Source organism: Parasteatoda tepidariorum, chromosome 3, assembly GCF_043381705.1.
Source record: "Parasteatoda tepidariorum isolate YZ-2023 chromosome 3, CAS_Ptep_4.0, whole genome shotgun sequence".
Taxonomy (NCBI): domain Eukaryota; kingdom Metazoa; phylum Arthropoda; class Arachnida; order Araneae; family Theridiidae; genus Parasteatoda; species Parasteatoda tepidariorum.
The window spans coordinates 65771528-65793582 of record NC_092206.1 but is presented as its reverse complement, the minus strand read 5'-3'; the positions used below and the strand labels follow the sequence as shown (position 1 = coordinate 65793582).

Genomic DNA, 22055 nt, shown 5'->3' with positions numbered 1-22055 from the left:
AATGAGTTCTGTTTACTTGCAGCTTATGCGCAATAAATGATACTTATTGTTTTTCTTAATTTTCTTCGTGTTTTTTTGTATTTATTTATTTTTCTGTATATATATATATATATATATATATATATATATATATTTTATCTTTTCAAATAATTTATAAATCTTGCAATATTACTGGGATGTGATGCTTTGTGCTAGGTAGTACTAAACTTAAGGGTGGCTCTGTATATACCATAAATTTCTTGTATTGATTTTGGTGTTTTCAAACCCACATCGTTCTTAGATACATATTTAGTCAAAAATTTTTTTAAGTAAAGCATAGCTTGAATATCCATATTATTTTACTATAAGAAAATATCCATATTTTAATATGTAATGGTTTGAAACAATTGAAATTATTTTCAAGGTGTTACAAAAATAAAACCCTCATTTTGCATTTATTCCAGAGCCATTGCTCCAAGATCAAACATGACTGTGTCAAGCCCATCAGTTCGCAGTAATCCACCACCTCAGAATAATGCCCCTCAAGTAATTGTATTAGATGATCAACCCAATCAGAAAACTATGTCAAATACTTCCAGACTATCACACTTTCCTAGTAGTATAGCAGCTACACTTGCTGCTAATCCAAGTCTTCAAATTCAACCTGCTTATAATAATAATTCAAGTAAGTTTTAAAACAAATATAAAACTATCCAGTGACCAGAAAAACAAGACAATGGTTTTTAATTGTAAAGTGTTTTGGATTAATATTTTTTTTTTAAATCGTGGTGCTTGCTGGAAATGACTTTTATATAAATGCTGACAATTTGTTTTAAAAAATTCAAAAACAGTATTTCATTATATTAAGGGATTATTCAGCCATAGTCCCCACCTATATTCAGTGTTGATTATATATTGTATGTACAAAAATGTGAACTCTTTTCCTATCCTATGTCAATCCTTTAACAGTCAACCTCAAACAAAGCTAGAGGTAATAACTGGTTGCTTTTGTTCAGAGCAAGCTAAGTAATGCAATGGATGTATGCTATGCTTGGCAAAAAAATAAATAATATTTATGCATTTTTGTTCAAGGGTTAGTTAAAGGATTAAGAGATTTTGGGAAGAACACACTATTTAATTTGTGCTATGAGTGATACATATGTTTCACTTAAAACTGATAAATTTTCAGAATCTTATAATCTTTTTTTGAAAAATTCTGTGCTTAATAGTTATAGTGAAGTTCATAATAATTATGACTATTATCTTTGTTTGGGGGTTACTTTATTTAACGAGGGTTCGTGTGGCATTGTTAAATATCCTTTTTTATAATAGGTTGGCAAAAGGCATAAAATTTGAGCACTTAAAATTTTTATGCTTGCAGATAAATTTTTCTGCTAATTTTATAATTCTATTTTATTAAGTTTTTAAAAATCTTAAAACAAAATTAAATTTTTAGAGAATGATAGATTTTGCAATACATGTTACATTAGCTATACTTATTCTTTAGTTTTTGAGTTTTTATAACAGTGATTCTCAACCACTGTGCCGCGGCACTTTTGTGTGCCGCCAAATTCTTAAAATGTACCGCCAAATATTAGAAATGATACANTTATTAAGTTATTAAAAATCTTAAAACAAAATTAAATTTTTAGACTATGATAGATTTCGCAATACATGTTACATTAGCTATACTTATTCTTTAGTTTTTGAGTTTTTATAATTTTCTACTTGACTGTAAGGATGCATTAAACATTTTTTTCGAAGTCATTATTAACACTTCTTCTTTTTTTTTTTTTAAATAGTAATTTTCATGTGTCTTTAGCAAATTATCTTGATTTTGAAATTTTTTTAGTTGTCTTTACAGTTGCATTAAAATTATTCTTTTACGTAATCATTTTGTACTACTTAGTGTTGTAGTTCTCCCATCTTTATTGCATTATGTTCTTATTGTGATTATGTCTCTTTTTTTCATTTTATTGCTTTCAGCCTAAAGTTACTTAGTAATTGTTGGATGTATGTGTGTAATTTCGGAGAATACACATTTCTCATTTTGTTTCTTTATGTTCCTATTTATAATTTTTAATGATGTTGCCTTACTCATTTTCTTAGTTTCAAATAAATTCTCATTTAAACTGTATATGCAGCTTAAGGTTGCAAGTGTGAGATAATGTGAATCCCTAAATTGATATCTTTCTAAATTCCGAAAATTTGCTCAAAGATGTTCGGAAATGTAAGATTTTTTGATTTTTTTAAAAATTTATTTACATTAAAGCCTTAATTAGTGCTTTTATGGACCTGCAAAATTGATTATAAATGAGTAATAAAATATTTCAAAAATGATCCACATTCTGTCAATTAAGGTGATTTTTATATTCTTTGGATCATAAACTTATAAAAATACCATTCCTCTCTGAAGAGTAATTCGAATATAAAAGGAAGAAACTGTTTAATTCGAATTCTCTTTAATCGGAATATTTACTGAAATGACAGGGTGATGCAGGTCATTGCACTGGGAAAGTAAATTTTAAAATCCTTTGTGTTGAAAAATACATGTAAATGTTGGCTTACCAATATTTGGCAAACAGATGCAACATTCACGAGAACACAAAACACCAATTTTGTTCATTTCAATAAAAATATTAATATTATATAAAATTTAAAAATAAAAGAATTTTTTAAGCTCTTTTATATAAATATTTTTTCATTATTTGAACCATGTCTATAATTTTTAGTGTGTATACATATATTCTTCATGATATAAATTTTTTTGTTGTGAATTTTGAGTTTTGGCTTTCCCTCTAAACCATAACAAACTTGCGACTCTACTTATAATTGAACAGTCAATAGTCTCTACCTCGCTAGTAGGTAATCAAAAAGTTGGGCTAAGTAGCACTCAATGATAACCAGAAATATATTATTTTTTTCTTTAAATTGAGTAAGATAAACTTATCATCAATCACATCTAATATAGTTTGCAAAGAAATTAGAAAAGGTACATGCTGAACTTTTAACTGTCTAAAGCACTTTGAAATAATAAAATAAACTTATATAACAGATTTAATTAATCCAGAGCCCTAGGAATAAAAAAGGTTAAAGTGCTTCCTCACAGAAAAAGGCCCTTTTTGACAGGGTGCTCACTACTGTTAAAATTTATGAAAATGTGTAATATTATATAATAATTGAATTTGATCAATTTTTAAATTACCCTCTTTTACTATTTCATGCGCATATTTGGCATTTGGTATATCTCATTATCAAAATTCAGAAAAATGTTAAGCTTTTGAAAAACAATGAAAGGCAAACTAAAAGACAATCTCGGTGTATAAATTTTCTACAAAGAAAAGTTGAACTAAAAAATGGATTAATTGATAAACAACTTGAAAGGTGCATCGCTATTTTTTTTTTTTTTTTTTTTTTTTTTTTTTTTTTTTTTTTTTTTTTTTTTTTNTTTTTTTAAATTTTAGACTGAAAGTTATGATAAAATAAACATTTAAAGGTACTTTTTTTTAAATTAAAGGTATTTTCTTATATTTGAGTGACTATTATTCATAGTAAAATTTTAAACATAATCAATTTCATCCTTTTTTAACATTGATATTTTAAAACCAATCCAATAAGACAGTCAACTATTGTAATTCTTTAAAAATAGTTTGGTAATTTGTTGTTGTGAATTTAAATGATCTTTAAAGTTTCAGTTTTGTAATTTAAAAGTATTTTATAGCTTTTGAGAGCTCACACCTAAATAATAAACCCTGTAGTTAAAAAAAATTATACAACATTATGCAAAAATTATCTATTTTGTTTAATAAAATTAATGTTAAAAACTAGGCACTTTGTTTTTTTTTTGGGGGGGGGGGTAAAGTGGACAATTGTAGGGTTTCTTTCTCTTCCACTCCTTTTTTCACTCATAAAATTACATTAAAGTTGCATTCACTACTTTAAAGTTACATATAAAAATATTGCAGTAATTATGACATGGTTTTCTCAATCATTTTGCCTTTTAAAGTAAAGAATAAATTATTTAAAAGGTTTTTTTTAAGCTACTAAGTAGCTGTTTAATAAATCCATGTAAAAAGTCTCCCTTCATGAATAACATAGATGAGAGAATACCAGTTTAACTTTAATTGTAATATTTTAAGTTACACTTGATATAAAATTTTATTTAAATATAAATTTTTCCATTTAGAAAAATATGCATAATTTTGAAATGAGAAAAAAATCTTTCTTTTTAAAGCATTTTTTGTTAGTTAGAAAATATATGAAAAGTTAATATATAAAAAGTAAACTGGCTATTGTATTTCAATCTCATTTTCAGACTAATAATGCTATTTTTTCTTTGAAAATCAGTTCTTTTTGATTCTTTGCACAGAATCCATTTTTTGATTTTGAATTGAATTATAGGACAAATTTTCCTTATTAATTTCTGGAAGAGCTTTTATTGTGTTGTAAAATTAATAGTTATTTTAATCTGAAAAATCAATTTAGAAAGAAATTTTCTCTAAATTCTTTCTAAACTAATTTTTCAGATTAGAAATTAAGAATTTAGAAATAAGATGTTTAAATAATTAAGCGACAGTCCTATAATGTTACTTTATTTTTTATTATAAAAGGAAACTAGGAAAGAAAATCAATCAAATCTAGGAAATCAATAAAATAATAATTATTGACAATTAAATAACTGTTTCAGTTATTTTATTGACTTAAATATATCTGTTAATAATAATTATTATTAATTATCATTAACATGGAAAAGTGACTAGAGAAATATGTTAGCCATTAAGAGCTTAGATCAAAAATCAAAATCTAATCAAAGATATTTCTACTGTTAATTTTTGTCATTAACTCATCAACTTTTCAATACCTCTTTTATATATATTTATATAATTACTTTCTTTTAACTTCAAATTTTAGATGAATAAAAATTTTTTCAATCTTTCTTTTTTGGCAAATATTTTAATAATGTATCTTTAATCCTCTGTATTTCATCCATAACTCATCTTATTTTTTTAATTACTATTTTTGCCTTCTTTTCAGTATCTCTCTCTCTTTTACATATGGGTATTTTATTAAAAATGGTATTTAATACTTAAGATTCTACTTGTATAGTTTGTATAGCTATTTATGTTACTTATATTTTGTCATCATTCTTTAATCATTCAGAAGAAATTCCATAAAAAACATCACAACTATATATATAATCTGTCATTTGAAGGAGTTGGTGAGCTGTGATTTCAAAATTTGCCTATCTGTTTTTTTAATCCCCTTTATTTATTTATTTATTTTTGTCTCATGCTTAGAAAAGTATCTCACACTTATTATAATTCAGACCAGGTTCCTTTTTTTTTTGTTAGATACTTGTTATACATCCAACTATTATGCATTTATTTACCTTTTTTCATTTTTGATGCTCAAATACTAATGCATTTTTGTATGTTTCTATTATTGTCTATTAAAAAAAGAATGATAATATCGTTTTATTTTGATTTGTTAATATTTTTTTCTTAGTTAAGAAAACTTAGTTTTGATTTTTTTTAAATTGGTTTATTAAGAATTCAATTTTTAAGCACAATACTTACGAACAGGTAAGCAGTTTTGCTTACTTTGTTGTATTAGTTTCTTAATTTTTAATTTGCCTATATCTATCAGGGCTCAATATTTATGATGGTCCGTTAGTTCGAAAACATTAAAATTTAACACAGTGCACCATAAAATAATCAGTGGTCTTCCAGACCAGCAATCAATATAAATGAATGGTATGCTGTTTTTGTTCTTTGATTTTTAGTTTAATAGTTTGGTTGGTGTTTTAGTTACCAAACAGCATATTTCATCATAATTACGACATAACATATTCTCTGTATTGTAATTTTTCTTTTAAATTCACTTTTAAAAAAAAAATCTAATAGAGATATGTAAATGGTCCTGTAAAAATGCGTACAAACTAGTAATATTTTTAAGTTACTGCTCCTTCATATCAGTGACTTAACTTTCTTAAGTTATATTCCAAGCTATATATGTAACAAAAAATTATAGATTTTTATTACAACACGTACGAAAGTGACAGTGAATATCTTCCACTCATTTATGTTAACTCTTCCACATTTTGCAAAACCTGTTTATCAACTCTTCCACATTATTTATAATCTTCCCATATTATAACTTACTGGAGAAAAATTAAAACTTCCTTTTTTATTCAGCAATGCTATCTAAATTTATATCTGACCTTAGCATTGCAATCTGCTTTAACCTTTTTAGGGCTTTTGTGTTTCTCTGTGCTCGAGACAATTTTTTCCCTGTCAATCATTGTCTCATTTAACATGATGAAAACTGAATTGTTATGTCAGAAAGTAAACAGATCAATTAAATTGGGTTTTGTGTATGCCAAACTGTCAAAGTTAACACTTTAATAAGTTCTTAAAAATTTGAGCTTGATTTTTATAATTCATGTAATATTTAAAAATGTTCTTGGCTAATTTTGTGTCAACCCTCTAAAGTTAGAATTGATTTTATTTACTTGTAACACTTATTAACCAAAACTAATAGACTATAAACTATCTGCTGAAGAATAGCTAAAGATAGACTTAAATAGTTTTAATTTTAAACTCCTCTAACAGCATTGATGATGGTAAAAATAAAACTGTAACAGTATTATAGTAAATGTGTATACTTTTCATTTTTTATGTTATCAAGGAAGAGTTGAACTTAAAAGCCATGCTAAGATCCTCATCATTCTTATTTTGACAACTTCTCGCAAGAAGTTTCAAAAAAATTAAATATTGTTTTTAAAAAAAGTTGATTGATACTAGAAATGAGTAAACTAACTTTTTAAATCCTGAGTTTGTATACCTTAAAGGAAACCGACATGGATTATTATTTTTCTTTCCCTTCATGCTTATCTCATCTCTAGTAACAATGGACAGTGTACTTCAACCGTTCTTTTTTATTAGTTGCACAGATATTGTTTTGTTTTAAAATTTTTTTTTCAAATAATGTATCCAAGTTTAGCTAGAAGGGATAATTGTTACCCTTTTTTTTAAATTTAAATTGTTTTTATATTTTTGTTCTTGCCAGAAAAGTTTAACAAAATAAATTTGATTTACTTATTGTTATTGAAGTGTTATTTTCAAAATATATTGCTATTTTGATGTTGTCTCTATTTTATATATTGATTTTCATCTCTTTTTTTCCGTTCAACTGTGTACTATTATTTAAATAATTTACTGATGTTTTTAAAAACAACACATAAGCCAGGAAAATTAGCTTTTCCTGATATTTTCAATTTTCAGAAACAAATAACAAGAACTTCGGTGTCTTAATTTTATGCCAGCAAGCACTCTAATTTTATAATGTGTATGGTTCAAGTGGTACTGTCTTTATAGCGGAAACTGGTGTGGTCCTAATAAATTTTAATTCATCGTATCTCGTATGTTCACTTTATGGCTTATTGTATTGTAATTTTTTTTAAAAAACTTTTTGTGATTCTTCTGATCAGTCTTCATGTTATATAGATAGATGTTGTATACTTTGTGCTTCAATTGTTTTTACAATGATATTCATTTTACTATGCATTATCTAAATTTCACTGAAAGAAAAATGTATCTTTTAATATGGAAATAAAGTTATGCATGAAATATGGTGTTCTATGATTTCTGGTATTTTAAACACACTGCAGTTTTCATTTTGCCTTTAAACTTTGGAACCATGCCATTTTCTGCTTTAAAGTCAGTCTGCTTTTTCTTTAAAAAATTTTTGTATTATTTTTAAATATTAATTTATATGGGCTATTATTTCTATTTGTCTTAATTTTCTGGCCTTTAAAGCACTGTTTAGTTTTATTTTTCATTTTATTATTTCAGTTCTTTTGAATTATTTTGTTTGTGTTTTGCTTATTAGTTAAAGCAGACTGATGTAAAGTAGATTTAATGTGTGTCCAAATATTTATTTTAAGTATAATACTCATTATTTTCAAAGGATTCAAATTCTTTTCCAAAGAAATTTTGTGTTATTTTTAAATTGGGTTAATGGAAAAAAATTTCTACTTCTATGAGAGGTCCCAAGTTAGTAAGATTGGAAAAAAATTTAAAAAATTGTCATTTTTTAGTAATTTTTTTTTACATAAATTGAATAATCTAAATACTTAAACAAGTTAATATACAGATTTCGATTGAAACTAATAAAGTTTTCCAAATATGCTCAAATCTCATGTGACTGTAAAAGTAAATTTTAACATGGGTAATTTGATTTGACGCATCCATCACTCAGGTTAAGCTAAGAATTTTTTTTATTTTTAGAAATTCAATTTTATTCGTCAACATACTCCCTTTCAAGAGTACACACATTCATTCCTACATTATTCTAATTGTTCAATGCCTTTTTTGAAGAACGATTTGTCTTCGCTCTTAAAATTGGCATCAGTTTCAGCAATAACTTTTTCATTTGAGCCAAATTTCTTTATCTGGAATGTCTTTTTGAGGTCTGTAAAGAGCCAGTTAGTTGCTAGGTGCCAGGTCCATAGAGCATGGTGGGTAGAGAAGTAATTCAAAGCGTAATTCATTCAATTTAACCACCGTTTTCATCAAATGCAACTAGTACCATACTCAAGTTTAATGTAAAATTTTAAACGCACTATCCACTGATATCTTTAAGGTGTCAGCTATCTTGTGCAATTTCACTTAAGACTCTTTCAAAACTATTTTACGAACTTTGTTGATGTTGCCTGGAGCAACTGCTAATTTTGGATAGCCATAGAGTTCAGCATCTTTAGTATCTTTATGACCGTGTTTAAATTCGGAATACCCATCACTATTAGTTGGTTATCGCCTCTTTACAAATTTTTTTTTCCCAATAATTTTCTTTCCAATTTTAAGTCTTAATATTTTTGTTATTATACGTTGATTATAATAATTAATGAAAATATATCTGTAATCCATCCCCAGCGTTTTTAGTGCAGCTAATACTCAGTAAAACATATTTAAAAAGCCAGTCAGATTTTTCTGAATTTTAGAATATATAAGCCTTTTGAAGGAAATCTCAGAACTGCAGGGGATAAGTTTCAAATTCATGTGAAGATCTTCAATGTAAATGCCCATAATCTTTCTTTTGCCCCCCCCTTTAAAAGTCTAATGGTATGTTGATGTTCCAGGTGTTACAAGTGATAAAAAATAACATTTAAGGAATACGCCCTAATAAAAAGTGACATGTGTAACAGTGTCAGAATTAAAGTGCATCATTTATGATTATTAAGTATTGTGTGAAGAGTACCTCAGATTACTTATTTAGAACTGATTAACCATTTCACATCAGATCATTTAATGTGAAGGTACAATAAGAAGGATATGAACAGAACAATACAAAGTAACACGATTTTTAATTCTAGGAGGTGCTGCACAGATATAATGATTTGTAACTCTTCGATTTTTCCTGAAATCTTCCTCAACAGCAGTGTTAGGGATTTATGCTGTTTCTTTGCCCTAGGTCTTGACAGATCCATTATTGCTCCTTACATCCGTCATAAAAACTTTTATTCCATTTGCTCATAGCCATTTGTTTTTAACAGTGATTACCATAAAATAAGCATCGATCGGTCATCCTAAAAAGTCTATTTTATTCTCACTTTCTGCCACTAATTATTGTAGTACTTTGCATTGAATCTGTTTTGCACACATCTTGACTTTAAATGCTCTCATGAAAATTGATTTTATGCACTCTGCGAATCCTCTTTCCTTTATTTCTAACGCTAAAGTGCGGTGCTAATGTAACATTTCTGATGTTAATCAGGCACTTCTGCTTTTTATATGGGAAATCCTTATACAAAAAGATAAAATGTTCAACTGGTTTCCTTACGTTGCGAGCTCTGTTTGTATCTTTGTGTGAGTGGCACATGGATACTTTAAAACTGACACTTGCTTAGGTTGGTACAAGTTGCATCAAATATTTAAATTTTTGCTCTAAGTTCCAAATTAACTGTGCTACGTCAAAAAATGGAAAAGATGACTGGTTGTTCATATGCAACATATAAAGTAAATTAAAATAATGCAAGATCACAAGGAAAGAAATGATTTTTTTTTTAAAATTTCCATTATAAGCGTACTAAAATAAATTTTTATTCAGAAATAGTAAAACAGTGAGGCGTGTTTTCAATGTTTTTGGGGCCTGTAATCTCATCTCTAAGCAAAGCTCAATTTTTAGAAGCTGCAAAACATTTTACAACAATTAAGCATAGAATTAAAAGAGCATTTTCACTCGTAGTTAAAGTTTTGAGTTGTGAAACTCACATTTGAAATATGCATCTAGTTGTATTCTGGCGAACTCTGCAGAAAGATTAAGGTCAGAATTATGTACACAAAAACGGAAAGAAGGATTTTATTTAGTTTGTTTCCACCCTGAAATAAAAATGTGATGCCCTAGACGGCTTTTGATCTGTCAGATAGATTTTCATATTACAGTATTGTTCCCTTTGGCATTACGTAGCTACTGAATGTTAGTTTGAATTCCTATGTTGAAGAGTTTTTTTTTCTTTCGTTCTCAAAACCTTATTATGTCAAATATTTAACTAGAAAATAATTTTTGAATAAAAAATTTATTGATGAGCAATTTCGAAAATGATGTTGGCAGGGCACAATGATGAGGTTTTCTTAATAAACTCTAACAAAGTTTATTGTTAGCCAATTCTTTTCTATTTAATACATAATTATTTTGTGTTACTTTTAAAAAAAAATTATTATTGCTGTGAATAAAATTATGTTGACTTATTGTCAACTATCATTCCATACATATTTATTAGAACTTATTCTTATGTTTCATGACCTCTACTTATTAGAACATAATTGTTTCTGAAGTTATCTCGAAATTTTCTTTGAGTCCCTTCAACTTTAAGATATCCAGAATATACTGTTTTATTTATTTAATGAAAATCGTCAATCTTATTAAGGGATCAGACAAATATTTTACTTTCATTAAGTGAATCAAATTATTTGTATATTGTAGAGTCCCCTCTTTTTATTTTATATTCCAAGTTTTCTTGATTTGAGAAGCAGGGAAATTATTTTACTTTTTGCTTGTCATAAGCAAAGCATTTTTCCTTCTAAAAAGTTGAATATAGTTTATTATGCTCCTCATAGACTAGAATTCAAATATCTAGTTAATTGATTGATCATAGTTTGCAGATATAAGAGTGTCATTCTGTTAGAATTGATTAATACTTTTAAAAAAGTTTTTAAGGAGCTAAATAAATTAATGTTATTTTGAATAAATAACTTAATGTTAATAACAGTTATTTTGACTTTTAGTTTACTAAGTTAGTTTTTTTGTTCATGTATGTTATGTATGCATGATCTGTAGCAGCACATGAAATTTCAATTCTAAAGTTACTAGAGTGATAAAAATGTTCGTTCCGCTCTATTGGCATTAGCATGAAAAATTTTTGAAATGTTAACAGGTATAGTGATCAAAACCATAAAAGACATAAAATTTGAAACACATTTATTAAAAAATATCACCTCAAAATAAGGTTTCAATAGTTCTTATATAATCCATATATCATTTAACATCATTAAAATAAGAGAAATTACCATACCATTAGAGCTTATTTGTCAGTTAATAGCTCTAGGGTCAAATTCTCTTAGTGGTGGAGGGAGCTCCATAAGATTTGCTAAAGTTGTAACCTGATTTATAGTGTGTAAACGGAGACTTTCAACTCTGGGGAAAATATGGCATTTTGATTAGAAACAATTTACAAGACCGAGTTTATTTACCAGCCCTAAATATTCAGTCGGAAATGGCGAGTGAAAATTTTATGCCCTGATCTATAGGGTGATTATCTGTAACATGCAACCACAATAACATTAAACTAAACTAAACTCAGTGGCTCAACAGCCCATAGAGGGCCAGGGCCTACTGTGCCCAACTCAGTTTTCTTGACTCTGGGGTGCAGGAGCAGATGTTCCGGTCAGGTGTTCAGCCGAACACGGAACCCCCAGTGTTTAGTTCCCGAGCACGCTTGATACTCATTTATCGACCCAATGAAGGGATGAAAGGCTGAGTCAATCTTGCCCGGCCCGAGGATCGAACCCAGGACCTGTTTCACGGGAGCTCGAAGCGCTACAACTCTGGCACCGGGCATCACATTAGCATTAAAGAAAAGGAAAAAACTCTGTTTTTGAAAGATAAAACTATGCCTGTAATATCATTGTTTAAAAAGTAAATGCTGAGTGTCTGTATTAAATATTTCAGAATTTATAACAGGGGAAGTGTGCATCCTGGCAACTCGAAATTGTATGGTAATGCAGAATCGGAAATGCTTTCCTAATCGGTGGTGTACAAAGAAATGTTATAAAGAAAAAGAAAGAACGTGTCTTTTTATAATAAATTTACTAAATTTTTTAATCAATTTAAGAAAAGGAACATAGATCAAAGAAGTGTTTGAAATTTCTCATGACTATAATGCAGATCTTGCATCTATCACAGCATGGAATTCTGAAATGATCAAGGTCAAGAGTTTTCACTCAATACTATCTACCGCTTTTCTGACTCTGCACCACATTCCTTACCCCTCTTAGAAGTTTAACTAGGACACCCTGTAGATTTGGTGAATAATTTTCGCCAAATGTTTCTCTAAATTTTTCTAAAGGTCACTACAAAAATTACAATTATTGAAAGTTTCTGTCCTAATTAATACAAAATCTTATTAGCAACTTTTATGAACAAATTTTACATAATTTCTAACAATGAACAATTTTTTAAAAACTTTGTTGTGTTTTCCTATTAAAGTGAACTGTAATATTAAATACTTGATAGTTATAAAGTGGGGATTATTCACTAATTTCAGTGTGTCTTGTAGATCTTTTTCTTTCTGATAGAAGTGCTGATCCTATTAGATTTGTAATACATCTGTATTTAAAGTACACTGTAGCAAATAAAGTTTATTAATTATTTTACAAAATATTTTTAACAATTATCTTGAAACAAATAGTATTTAACTATATCACATTTGGAATTATTTTTTTACTTTGTAAGGGCTTAGAAAAAACAGCTCAATTTATTGTTTCCACACTCTTAGTGTTTAAATAAACTAATAATCAACTGTCACCATTAATTGTTGCAGATTTGTGGTCCATGCAAAAGAGGTGGGTTGGTGATTTGGCTGATCCTATTTCAGAAATTCTTTGAAATTTTATTACTTCTTTCTCAGTTCTTGTGGTTTGTCCTTGTCCAGATCAAAATTAAATTATGCAGTTTTAAATTATTTCTGGTATGGCACCTGTTCTGAGTATGCTGTTAGTGCAGTGTATGGTTATTCAGGATTTAACAAAGATATTAAACTTCCTTATTTTGCTTGTTACCTTAACGTTTCTTTTTAAAATTTATTTTTAAGAAGTAATACTTAATTTGTCTATTTGGCATTAAAAAAACTAAAATAACATGTTCGTATTATCGTTCGAAATATTATTTTCATATTTTTATCATATGTTTTTTACTCTAGCAGGGCTGATTGTGCTCTGGAAAAAATCCGGATTTCCGGAATTTTCGCTAACTGGTTAACTTCGCTTAACTCGCTAACTTCGATCTGGATGTTTCCGGAGACAGGTCCAGGCGTTTCAAAAAATCATTGATCACAAAGTTTCCGGAAATCAAATTTTCAAAGGTGGAACTTAAAAACACAGTTTATTTTATTCGTTTGTAAGGGAGAGCCAGAGAGATACTTTATAAGCTTATATTCATGATTAATATTCATTTTTTATCAGTAAATAGTTGTTATAATCATAAACTCAAGAAAGAAAGACATATTTCTAAATTTTAATTACCTACTTCTCCAGGTCATCATAGGTATGTGTAAAATTTTAAATATATTTTAAGTAAACTAAGAAATGTTGAGAAAAAGGGAATAAAAACTTGTTTAAATTTTTTTCTAATTTTTCAATTTAAACTGTTTTTTTTTTTTTTTAAACAAGACATTTTCTGGAATTTTGACATAGGCTCACAATCACCCCTGCTCTAGAAAAAGAAAGATCTATGTTCGTGAATTCTGTTTTTTGCTTCTAATCTTCCTATAAAGGGCTTCTTATTAAAACTTTGAATTGCATTATAAGTTTTTAAATGTGTCGTTTATTTCTAGATGTTTTGAATCCCCAGTCTTCCTTTCTTGTAAGATTACAGCCAAACACACCTACTCAAACGTAAGTATCTTGCTACCTTTATTTCTATATACTCTTCTAGTATAGTTTAATCCAGATACACCATATCAATTCAAATTAAATCATAAGTGAAAATATTGTTGTACTAAGGGAGATTTTTTTTCCCCTTTTATTTTTCATATTTATAAAATAAGCAAGTGGACATAAAAACATTTTAGAAACTGTTACTGACTTCTTTTCAATTTTTAAGAAATTAAATAAAAAATGTGGAGTTTAATGTTTACTATTTATTGCTCTTACTAAGTTATTACTTACTATCTTGCATATTTAATTCTATAAATTGCTATTTTGATAAGTAAAGTGCATGAAAATATGGATCAGAGAATAAATGAATGCTATTTTCGTAAGCAAAATTTTCGCAATCGTTATTCTCGAGTATTTTTAAAGTCAAAAGTAGTAATTGAAAAAAAAAGGTATTGCTTTAAATATTTTTTACTTATATAAAATTTTAAATTTTATTATGATTAAGTTAACTTTTTATTTGGGACTTAAAATATTAGTGAACCTTTCTTCTAAATTATCCACACAAAAAAAATAATAAATAAAAAAGCTAATTTAAATTTAAAAAAAAACTTTTTTTTTAATCTTGCATTCATCATAGCCTGGAATAATATTTAATTATTTTCTTTTTCTCTGAATTTTTTTAATAAGTTAGATTTTAAATAGTTTAATCTCCACATTCTCTATCATATTATCCAAGTAAGAATATTTAAGAAACGCATATATAATTTAAAAAAAGGGAACTCTATTAATTTTTTTCAATAGAACAAATATTTTTTAAAACATTATGTGTCTGAAAGATTTAGCATTACATGCTTCATTTTATTTTAGTGCAACTGTTGTAGTCCCAAGTAGTGCGAGTACATTGAATGTTATAGCATCTAATCCAACTATTCAATCTGTAAGTTTACAATTTTTATAACCATTTTTTTTTTACTCTACTTAATAATTTAAATACGTATTACAATATAAATATGATGCCTTAGGTAGCTCAAAATAACTCAATAATTTGTATAATATCACTATATCTAATATGTGCACGCTTGGAATAATAAATATTACAGACGTAGAATGTAATTGAAAACTTTTTAACAAGAGTTGAATTTATTATAGCCTTCAATAGTGTTTATCGAAACACTTTTGCTAAGGAAAATTAAAAGCCACATTTTAAGTGAAGCTATAAATTAACTCTATAATTAAAAGAAAAATTTCATTATTAGAAATTTTTTTTATTAGGAAAATTTTACTCCTGGCTTTACTTTTGAATAAATGCTGTTTATTTCTGAGATAAATCTGATACTAATTAGTTGTAATAACTCTTCAAAATATTATTTATATTTATAAATATTTCTTTAGCAAATATTACTTTTCTTAAGATTTATCTGATTCCAATTGCTTGTATTTCCATTATATTTGAGGCAAAAAATATTAGTAGATCTTTAATATGCTGTACACCACTTATACTTTTCACATCAATTATATTTTGAGGACTCTTGTTGACTAAATTATGACTTTGTTACATCTTTTGAAAATTATATATATATATATACTAGTCGAACCTGTTTATATCGAATCTCAAGGGAAAGGCAAAAAATGTGAGATAAAGAGGTTTCGAGTTATACATGTACTTTAAAAAATTACATTTAATTAAGAAATTCTATTAAAAGTGCTTTAATTGTTTTCAGTAGAAGAAAAAACAGGCATTTCTTTAAATTAATTATACCACATACATCTATTTACATAAAATTTTTTTAACATACATTTAAGACTGAAAATAATTTTTCAAAGATTTTTGACGTATAGCCTTATTTGTTTCGATTAATCTTGTAAGGTTAGAAAGAGTGCAAATCCGTCATAGCCAGCATTTTTCTGGAATTCAAGAATAGTTTATAAGAATTCTGCAACTTTTTCTACCCCTTTTGCATTCACTTTTGGTTCATTAATATGATCTTCGGCTTCTTCCTCTTCATCTGACATTCCTTTGACATTATCTATGATTTCCGCATCTGTCCACTTGTGAAAATCTTCAAAATCGATGTCAACATTAAATCCAGATTTTATTGCATTCCATTATGACAAATTTGGCACTGCATTTTCAGCGTCAACAGTTTCTTCTTCTTTACTGATGCCTTCAACCTCTTGTTCATCATCTTCAAAGCTATTCTTAAAACCAGCTTTATAAAACCATTTTGGATAGTTTTTAGAGACACATTTCTCCAGGCAAAACAGTAATTCTGATAGCATATATTTTTGGAAGAGAACTTTTTTCATTGATGGCATCTACAAGTTTGCGTACCAACGGTTCACTTTAAAACTCTTGATTATCCTTTGATCCATTGCTTGCAATTTTGAGGTGAAAATGAATTTCTATTCTTAGCTTTCTTTTCTATGTTGAAAAGCTAACCCCTGGTGATCACTACTCATTTACCCCTCACTTACTGCCAGAATCATTGTATTCCTTTCTAGTTAAAGAAGTGCATGGATAATGATTGAAAATCCAAGAAACACCCCCAACCTGTTCATCCCTACTTCCTGTGGGTTCACGAAATTCACCTCTGTCTGCAAGTTCTACTGATAAAGAAAGTTTTGACATTTGGACTCTATTATTAGAAATTCGAGAAACGGATGTTTTGAAGGGAAAAAAATTCGACATAAGCATGGGAAATACATTGATTTTAGACAGTAAATGTAGAGAATTTTCACAATTTTGAGATATAGAGGTTTTCGAGATAAAGAGGTTCGAGATAAGCAGGTTAAACTGTATATATATATATATATATTGACTTTGATTATTTTTAGGTATTCAGCACAGTTCCTAGAAATGCTCCACCTACATATGCTGCTCATATTCAAACTAAAAATGTATTTTTGACATCTCAACCTCCATCAACTGCTGCTAATCCGAATACCATCAACGTATGCACATTTTAATGCTTTAAATTCTTAAATTATTGTGTACACAAATGAGGTCTTTTAAAATTACTTACTCTCCAATTAAGTTTTCTATTTTTTTTAAATGATTGTTTTACAAAATAATGAAAATTGTTTTCAAACTGGAACTGTACATCTTTTTAACCCTTTACACTCCGAGTACTTTAAAATGCTGTTTGAACTAATGTAAGCACTAAATCAATTAAAATACATAATACAGTACTTTTACGTAATTTTTAAAATTCCTGCATGGTTACTTATTATTAAGATATAAAAATTTGTAGTTTTAAAGTGTTAACTTTTGATGTGGTATTAAAGGTGAAATTCGAATGCAAAGTGTTAAAAAAAAAAAAAAAAACAGTTTGTTAAATAACCAAATTTCTAGGTTTAATGACAGATCACAGTCTGTTATAAATAAAGAACATTAATTTAAGTGTGTAATGGTTGCTTTGTAAATTTTATGTTTCTGTATCTTCTACTTTCTAATTTTCTGACAATCACAAAGAAACTTTTTCTATTAAGCACATTTTACATTATTGAGTTTAATATGAAATTTTAAGCTTTTGATTCTGGAAAATAACTTTTCTTTGCTCTGCTCTACTATTATTCTTTTAGCAAAATATAATTTTTAGATTACTCTTGATTCAAAGAAACTTATTAATGCTTTGCATTTATTTATGTAATAGTTTTAAATTGTTAATTCAATTTATCCATAATTTTTTTGTGGCATATACATTTGCAAAACTTGAAATTATTTCTCTTACGCTAAGAATGAAATGTGTTTTAAAATATATAAGTTGTTGATTTAGGAAGCCACTGGTGAGATGCCTTTTAAGGAATTATTTACAAAGATTTATTTTTAAAGTTTTGAACTCTTAAAAGATTAGAATAAGTTTTGAACTTTCAAAAGATTATTGATTTACATCAAAATAATTTGTTTAGTTTTCTCTGAGATTTCTAATTAATTAAGGTACACATTTTAAGAGGTTATAGAAATATAATAATAAAAAAAAAGATAAAACATAGACATAGTGACATAGACAATAAAACATAGTATTGCAAAATCAAAAAGCAATCATTGGTTGGTCATTGCCAATAATTTTAGAAATATCACACGACTCTAGATGAAGAATGTAGCTTAGATTTAAAGGAATTTTTACATTATGTTAATCTAAGTCTTTTAATATCTTTTTTTAATCTTAGATAAAAGTTTTTAATGTGTTCAATATTTACCAAAAAATAACTCAAAGCGCATTTTTTTAAAGAAAAAAGCAGTATTTACAGTAAAAAACCACACATTTTAAATTTTATAAATTATTTTATTGGTTTATTTTAAATTTTGGTAGGTTATTAGCATTAAAATATTTAAATTAACATAATGTAAAAATTTCTATTAAACTTGAGATACACTCTAATTTACGTTTTTGCTTAATTCATTAACAAAAAGCCTATTTTATTGTATTCATATTCTCCTTGAACATGAATGTCCCAAGGAAATTTTATCAGGTAGGAAATGGAAATAATTATATAATTAAAAATTTATACCACATATAATTTTAAAATTATGAAAAACTTGTTACATTTATTTATTCTAAAGTGCTTTAAATCTATTTATTAATTGGTTTAATATTAATAATTTTTTTTTATTTTACAAAATTTGGTTTAAAATTTTAAAAATAAGAANTTAAATTTTGGTAGGTTATTAGCATTAAAATATTTAAATTAACATAATGTAAAAATTTCTATTAAACTTGAGATACACTCTAATTTACGTTTTTGCTTAATTCATTAACAAAAAGCCTATTTTATTGTATTCATATTCTCCTTGAACATGAATGTCCCAAGGAAATTTTATCAGGTAGGAAATGGAAATAATTTTATATTTAAAAATTTATACAACATATGATTTTAAAATTATGAAAAACTTATTACGTTTATTTAATATTTCTCCATCTAAAGTGCTTTAAATCTATTAATTAATTGGTTTAATATTAAGAATTTTTTTTTATTTTGCAAAATTTGGTTTAAAATTTTAAAAATGAGAAAATTGAGAAGAGAGAAAAAATTTTTCAAAAATTATGTTTTATTTAATTTTACAAAATAAGCTATCCTTGAATAAAACGGAAAAACACATGGAGCTTATTATTTTTTTCTATTTGAATGAAAATGTATTATTATAATTATAATATTTTTTTTAAATAGGGTGCAAATATGACAGCTTATCATATCATTTATTTATTAAACGAAAGGAAATAATTTAATTTATAAATTGAAAATTAAATTCCCTCCATGTCTGAAGATAAATAACAGCTTTTATAAAAATGTTAAGATTAAGGGATAAATTTCTGTAGTTGAATCAGAAATTCTGTACTTGAATCAGTTGAATCAGTTTAATAATTTTTAAATAAAAATTATTAAACATAAAAGCAAATATGCTCTAAAGTTGTTTTAAGTGGCAATTCTGGTGGATCAAAGCTTTTCTTTGATTGTTTTAGATCTGAGTGTTCATAAGTGTAAGTTAACTGTATGTGTGTCAAATCTTTCGTTTTTGATCGTGATGGAAATTTGCATTGCATGTGCATTTATTTAATTTTAGGTATTACGACAATATATAAATAATCAACCTGCATCCATCAATATTCCCAAAACTGAAACTTCATCTGTGGGAAATGCATCAAAAGTTGACCTACCTGATAGGTTTCCAGAATTGTGCAAAACTCTTCTTAGTTCTTCCGAAGAAACTTTAAGTGTATCAGAAACTTCTTCCGCTCCCAAAGCAGCTCCATCTCCAGTCCCTTTTAGCGGTCTCTTTGCATCAGAAGCGAAAAACAAAAAAGTGACCAGAAAGCTCAGTTCCTCTTCCTCAGACAGTTTGCCTTCATTGGATTCTTTTTTCAGTGTTGTGAACAGTAAATCTCAAGGATCATCAGCTCCTAGTTTGGATGAAAAAAGTTCAGATAATGATAGTGATGATGCTGATAAGAACAATGGTGCTAATAGCAGTAATGATGTTGCTACAACAAGTGCTCCTTCTGCTACTGCCTTAATTGATTCTGCTACTCTAAGTCAAACTTTTGAAGAGAGTTGTAGGACAGATCCTAATGATGATTACTGTGCTGTCTGTAAAGATGGTGGTACTATTGTTTGTTGTAGTAAATGTCCTAAAGTCTTTCACTTTGCCTGCCATATTCCACCAATAAGTAGTCAAGTTACCGAGTGAGTGTGACTCTAGTACTTTTAATTACTACTACTTTTGATTATTGTTTATTTATATATTATTATTTTTATGAACTGACATGATTCTGTTGATTCCTCATAATGTTTCTTATAGCTAACTATTTTCTTTCTTTAAACTCCTTCCCTAACATTTTTCTTAAAGTAACCTTTCTGCTCTTTTTTTCCTTCTTTTTTGGCTTTGCTGATGAGGGTTAAGAGAAAAATTAAAATTTAAATTAATTATTTTTGTTTTAATACATTTTGTTAATTATTTTATGATATTTATTTTATCGCAAGCTGTAATCATTTAATTTCTGTCCCTGACTCAATCATTAGGATTTGATCATCATATGATCAAAAATAGGTGGAAGATCAATTCTTTAACATGGGCCCATTTATGATATTTTGATGGATCCCCAAATTATTTTATTCAATGAAAAACATTACATTATTTTTAAAATAAAATAAAAAACTGTATGAAGACAATTATTTCAGACAATGACTAAAAATTTATGGCTGATATTTATATCAATGTGTGTTAATCTTATGCAATGTATTTGACATAAAGAGCAATATATTGCGACATATTGCAGTGCTTTGAAGACCAGCCGACATATTCAGTGTACTTACTTACCTCAAGTTTCAATGCAATGCTCAAATATAAACAATCATTTTTTATGAACTAACAAAAGCATTCTGGTTATTTTTTTCAATTTAGAATTTTTATCTTAAATAATAGAATATGACTGGAAGAATGCATTTGTGCATTAGATTTTGTATTTATTTACAGCTACTAATGGAAATTTAAGTTCCTTGCATAGAAATAATTTTGTTAATTTAATCCACATTGCTATCATATTTAAACAAAAGTGTTTGAAGTTCTATCACTACAAAATTACTTTGGCAAAACTTGGCTGTGTTTAAACTAATTTAAAAAATTCACTAATATCCTATACAAGTATTAGAAATGAGATTGGCTCAGGCTCTATAGTCCAAAGTAATTTTAATCTGAAGATTTTGAAAGAAATTCATTAAGTTCAGTTGCAGTTTTCAGTATTTCTTTAATATTATTATCTGTCCAACTATAAAATTGTTTATATTTGAAATATTTTTTTTTTCCTAAAGAAAATTGAATCATGTATTCTAAAGACTTTTTTCAGCTCAATTAATAATTTTACAGCTTGGACCTTCAAAAGTGGCTATGAATTTATAAACAAATAATTATGTATTAAATTTATTATTAAATTTATTAAATTTATTCAATACTCACTTCATTTAATTTTTAGTCTTACTTTCTTTTTTCTTAACTAATATTCTCAAAATTATTTTAAAAAGAGCTCTAAAAGGTGGCTTAATAGTTTTGGCAGGATAGAGCTCCAAACACTATTCTTAGAGGTAAATTTTACCTTTTTGGTTGTATTAAGAAGCAAAGCACTTGGCTTTTTGGCTTTATTACTGAATTGAGAAGTAATCTTAGAAAATGTTCTACTCAATGATAATTTATTTTTAGACTGTGGGCATTATTAATTTTTTTTTTATATGCATGAAGTTACGTAGTTGCAAAAAACAAATAATTTTTTTCCAAAGCTACAAACTATGATGTACAATCAACAAAATTAAATTTAAGACACTCTAAGGAATTTTTTTTGTGTATAAAATGAAATTTAATACTTTCCTATTCTTAATTTTAATCTTTGTTATTTGAATGGCTCGACTAAGACATACTGACTGAATAATGCA

At 27.0% G+C, this 22055-nt stretch overlaps 1 protein-coding gene across 3 annotated transcripts in view; it reads left to right on the top strand.

The window, feature by feature from the left end:
- LOC107454413 (E3 ubiquitin-protein ligase TRIM33) overlaps positions 1–22055 on the top strand; it is a 66190-nt gene that overhangs the window by 32943 nt on the left and 11192 nt on the right. For 2 of the 3 annotated variants that reach the window (XM_043045458.2, XM_043045457.2), the window contains 5 exons: positions 444–664; positions 14090–14150; positions 15000–15069; positions 16968–17084; positions 19696–20315. In XM_043045458.2, the coding sequence (XP_042901392.1) occupies positions 444–664; positions 14090–14150; positions 15000–15069; positions 16968–17084; positions 19696–20315 (1089 nt within the window). The remainder of the gene's footprint in view (positions 1–443; positions 665–14089; positions 14151–14999; positions 15070–16967; positions 17085–19695; positions 20316–22055) is intronic. The other variant, XM_016071605.4, reaches the window with a different exon arrangement.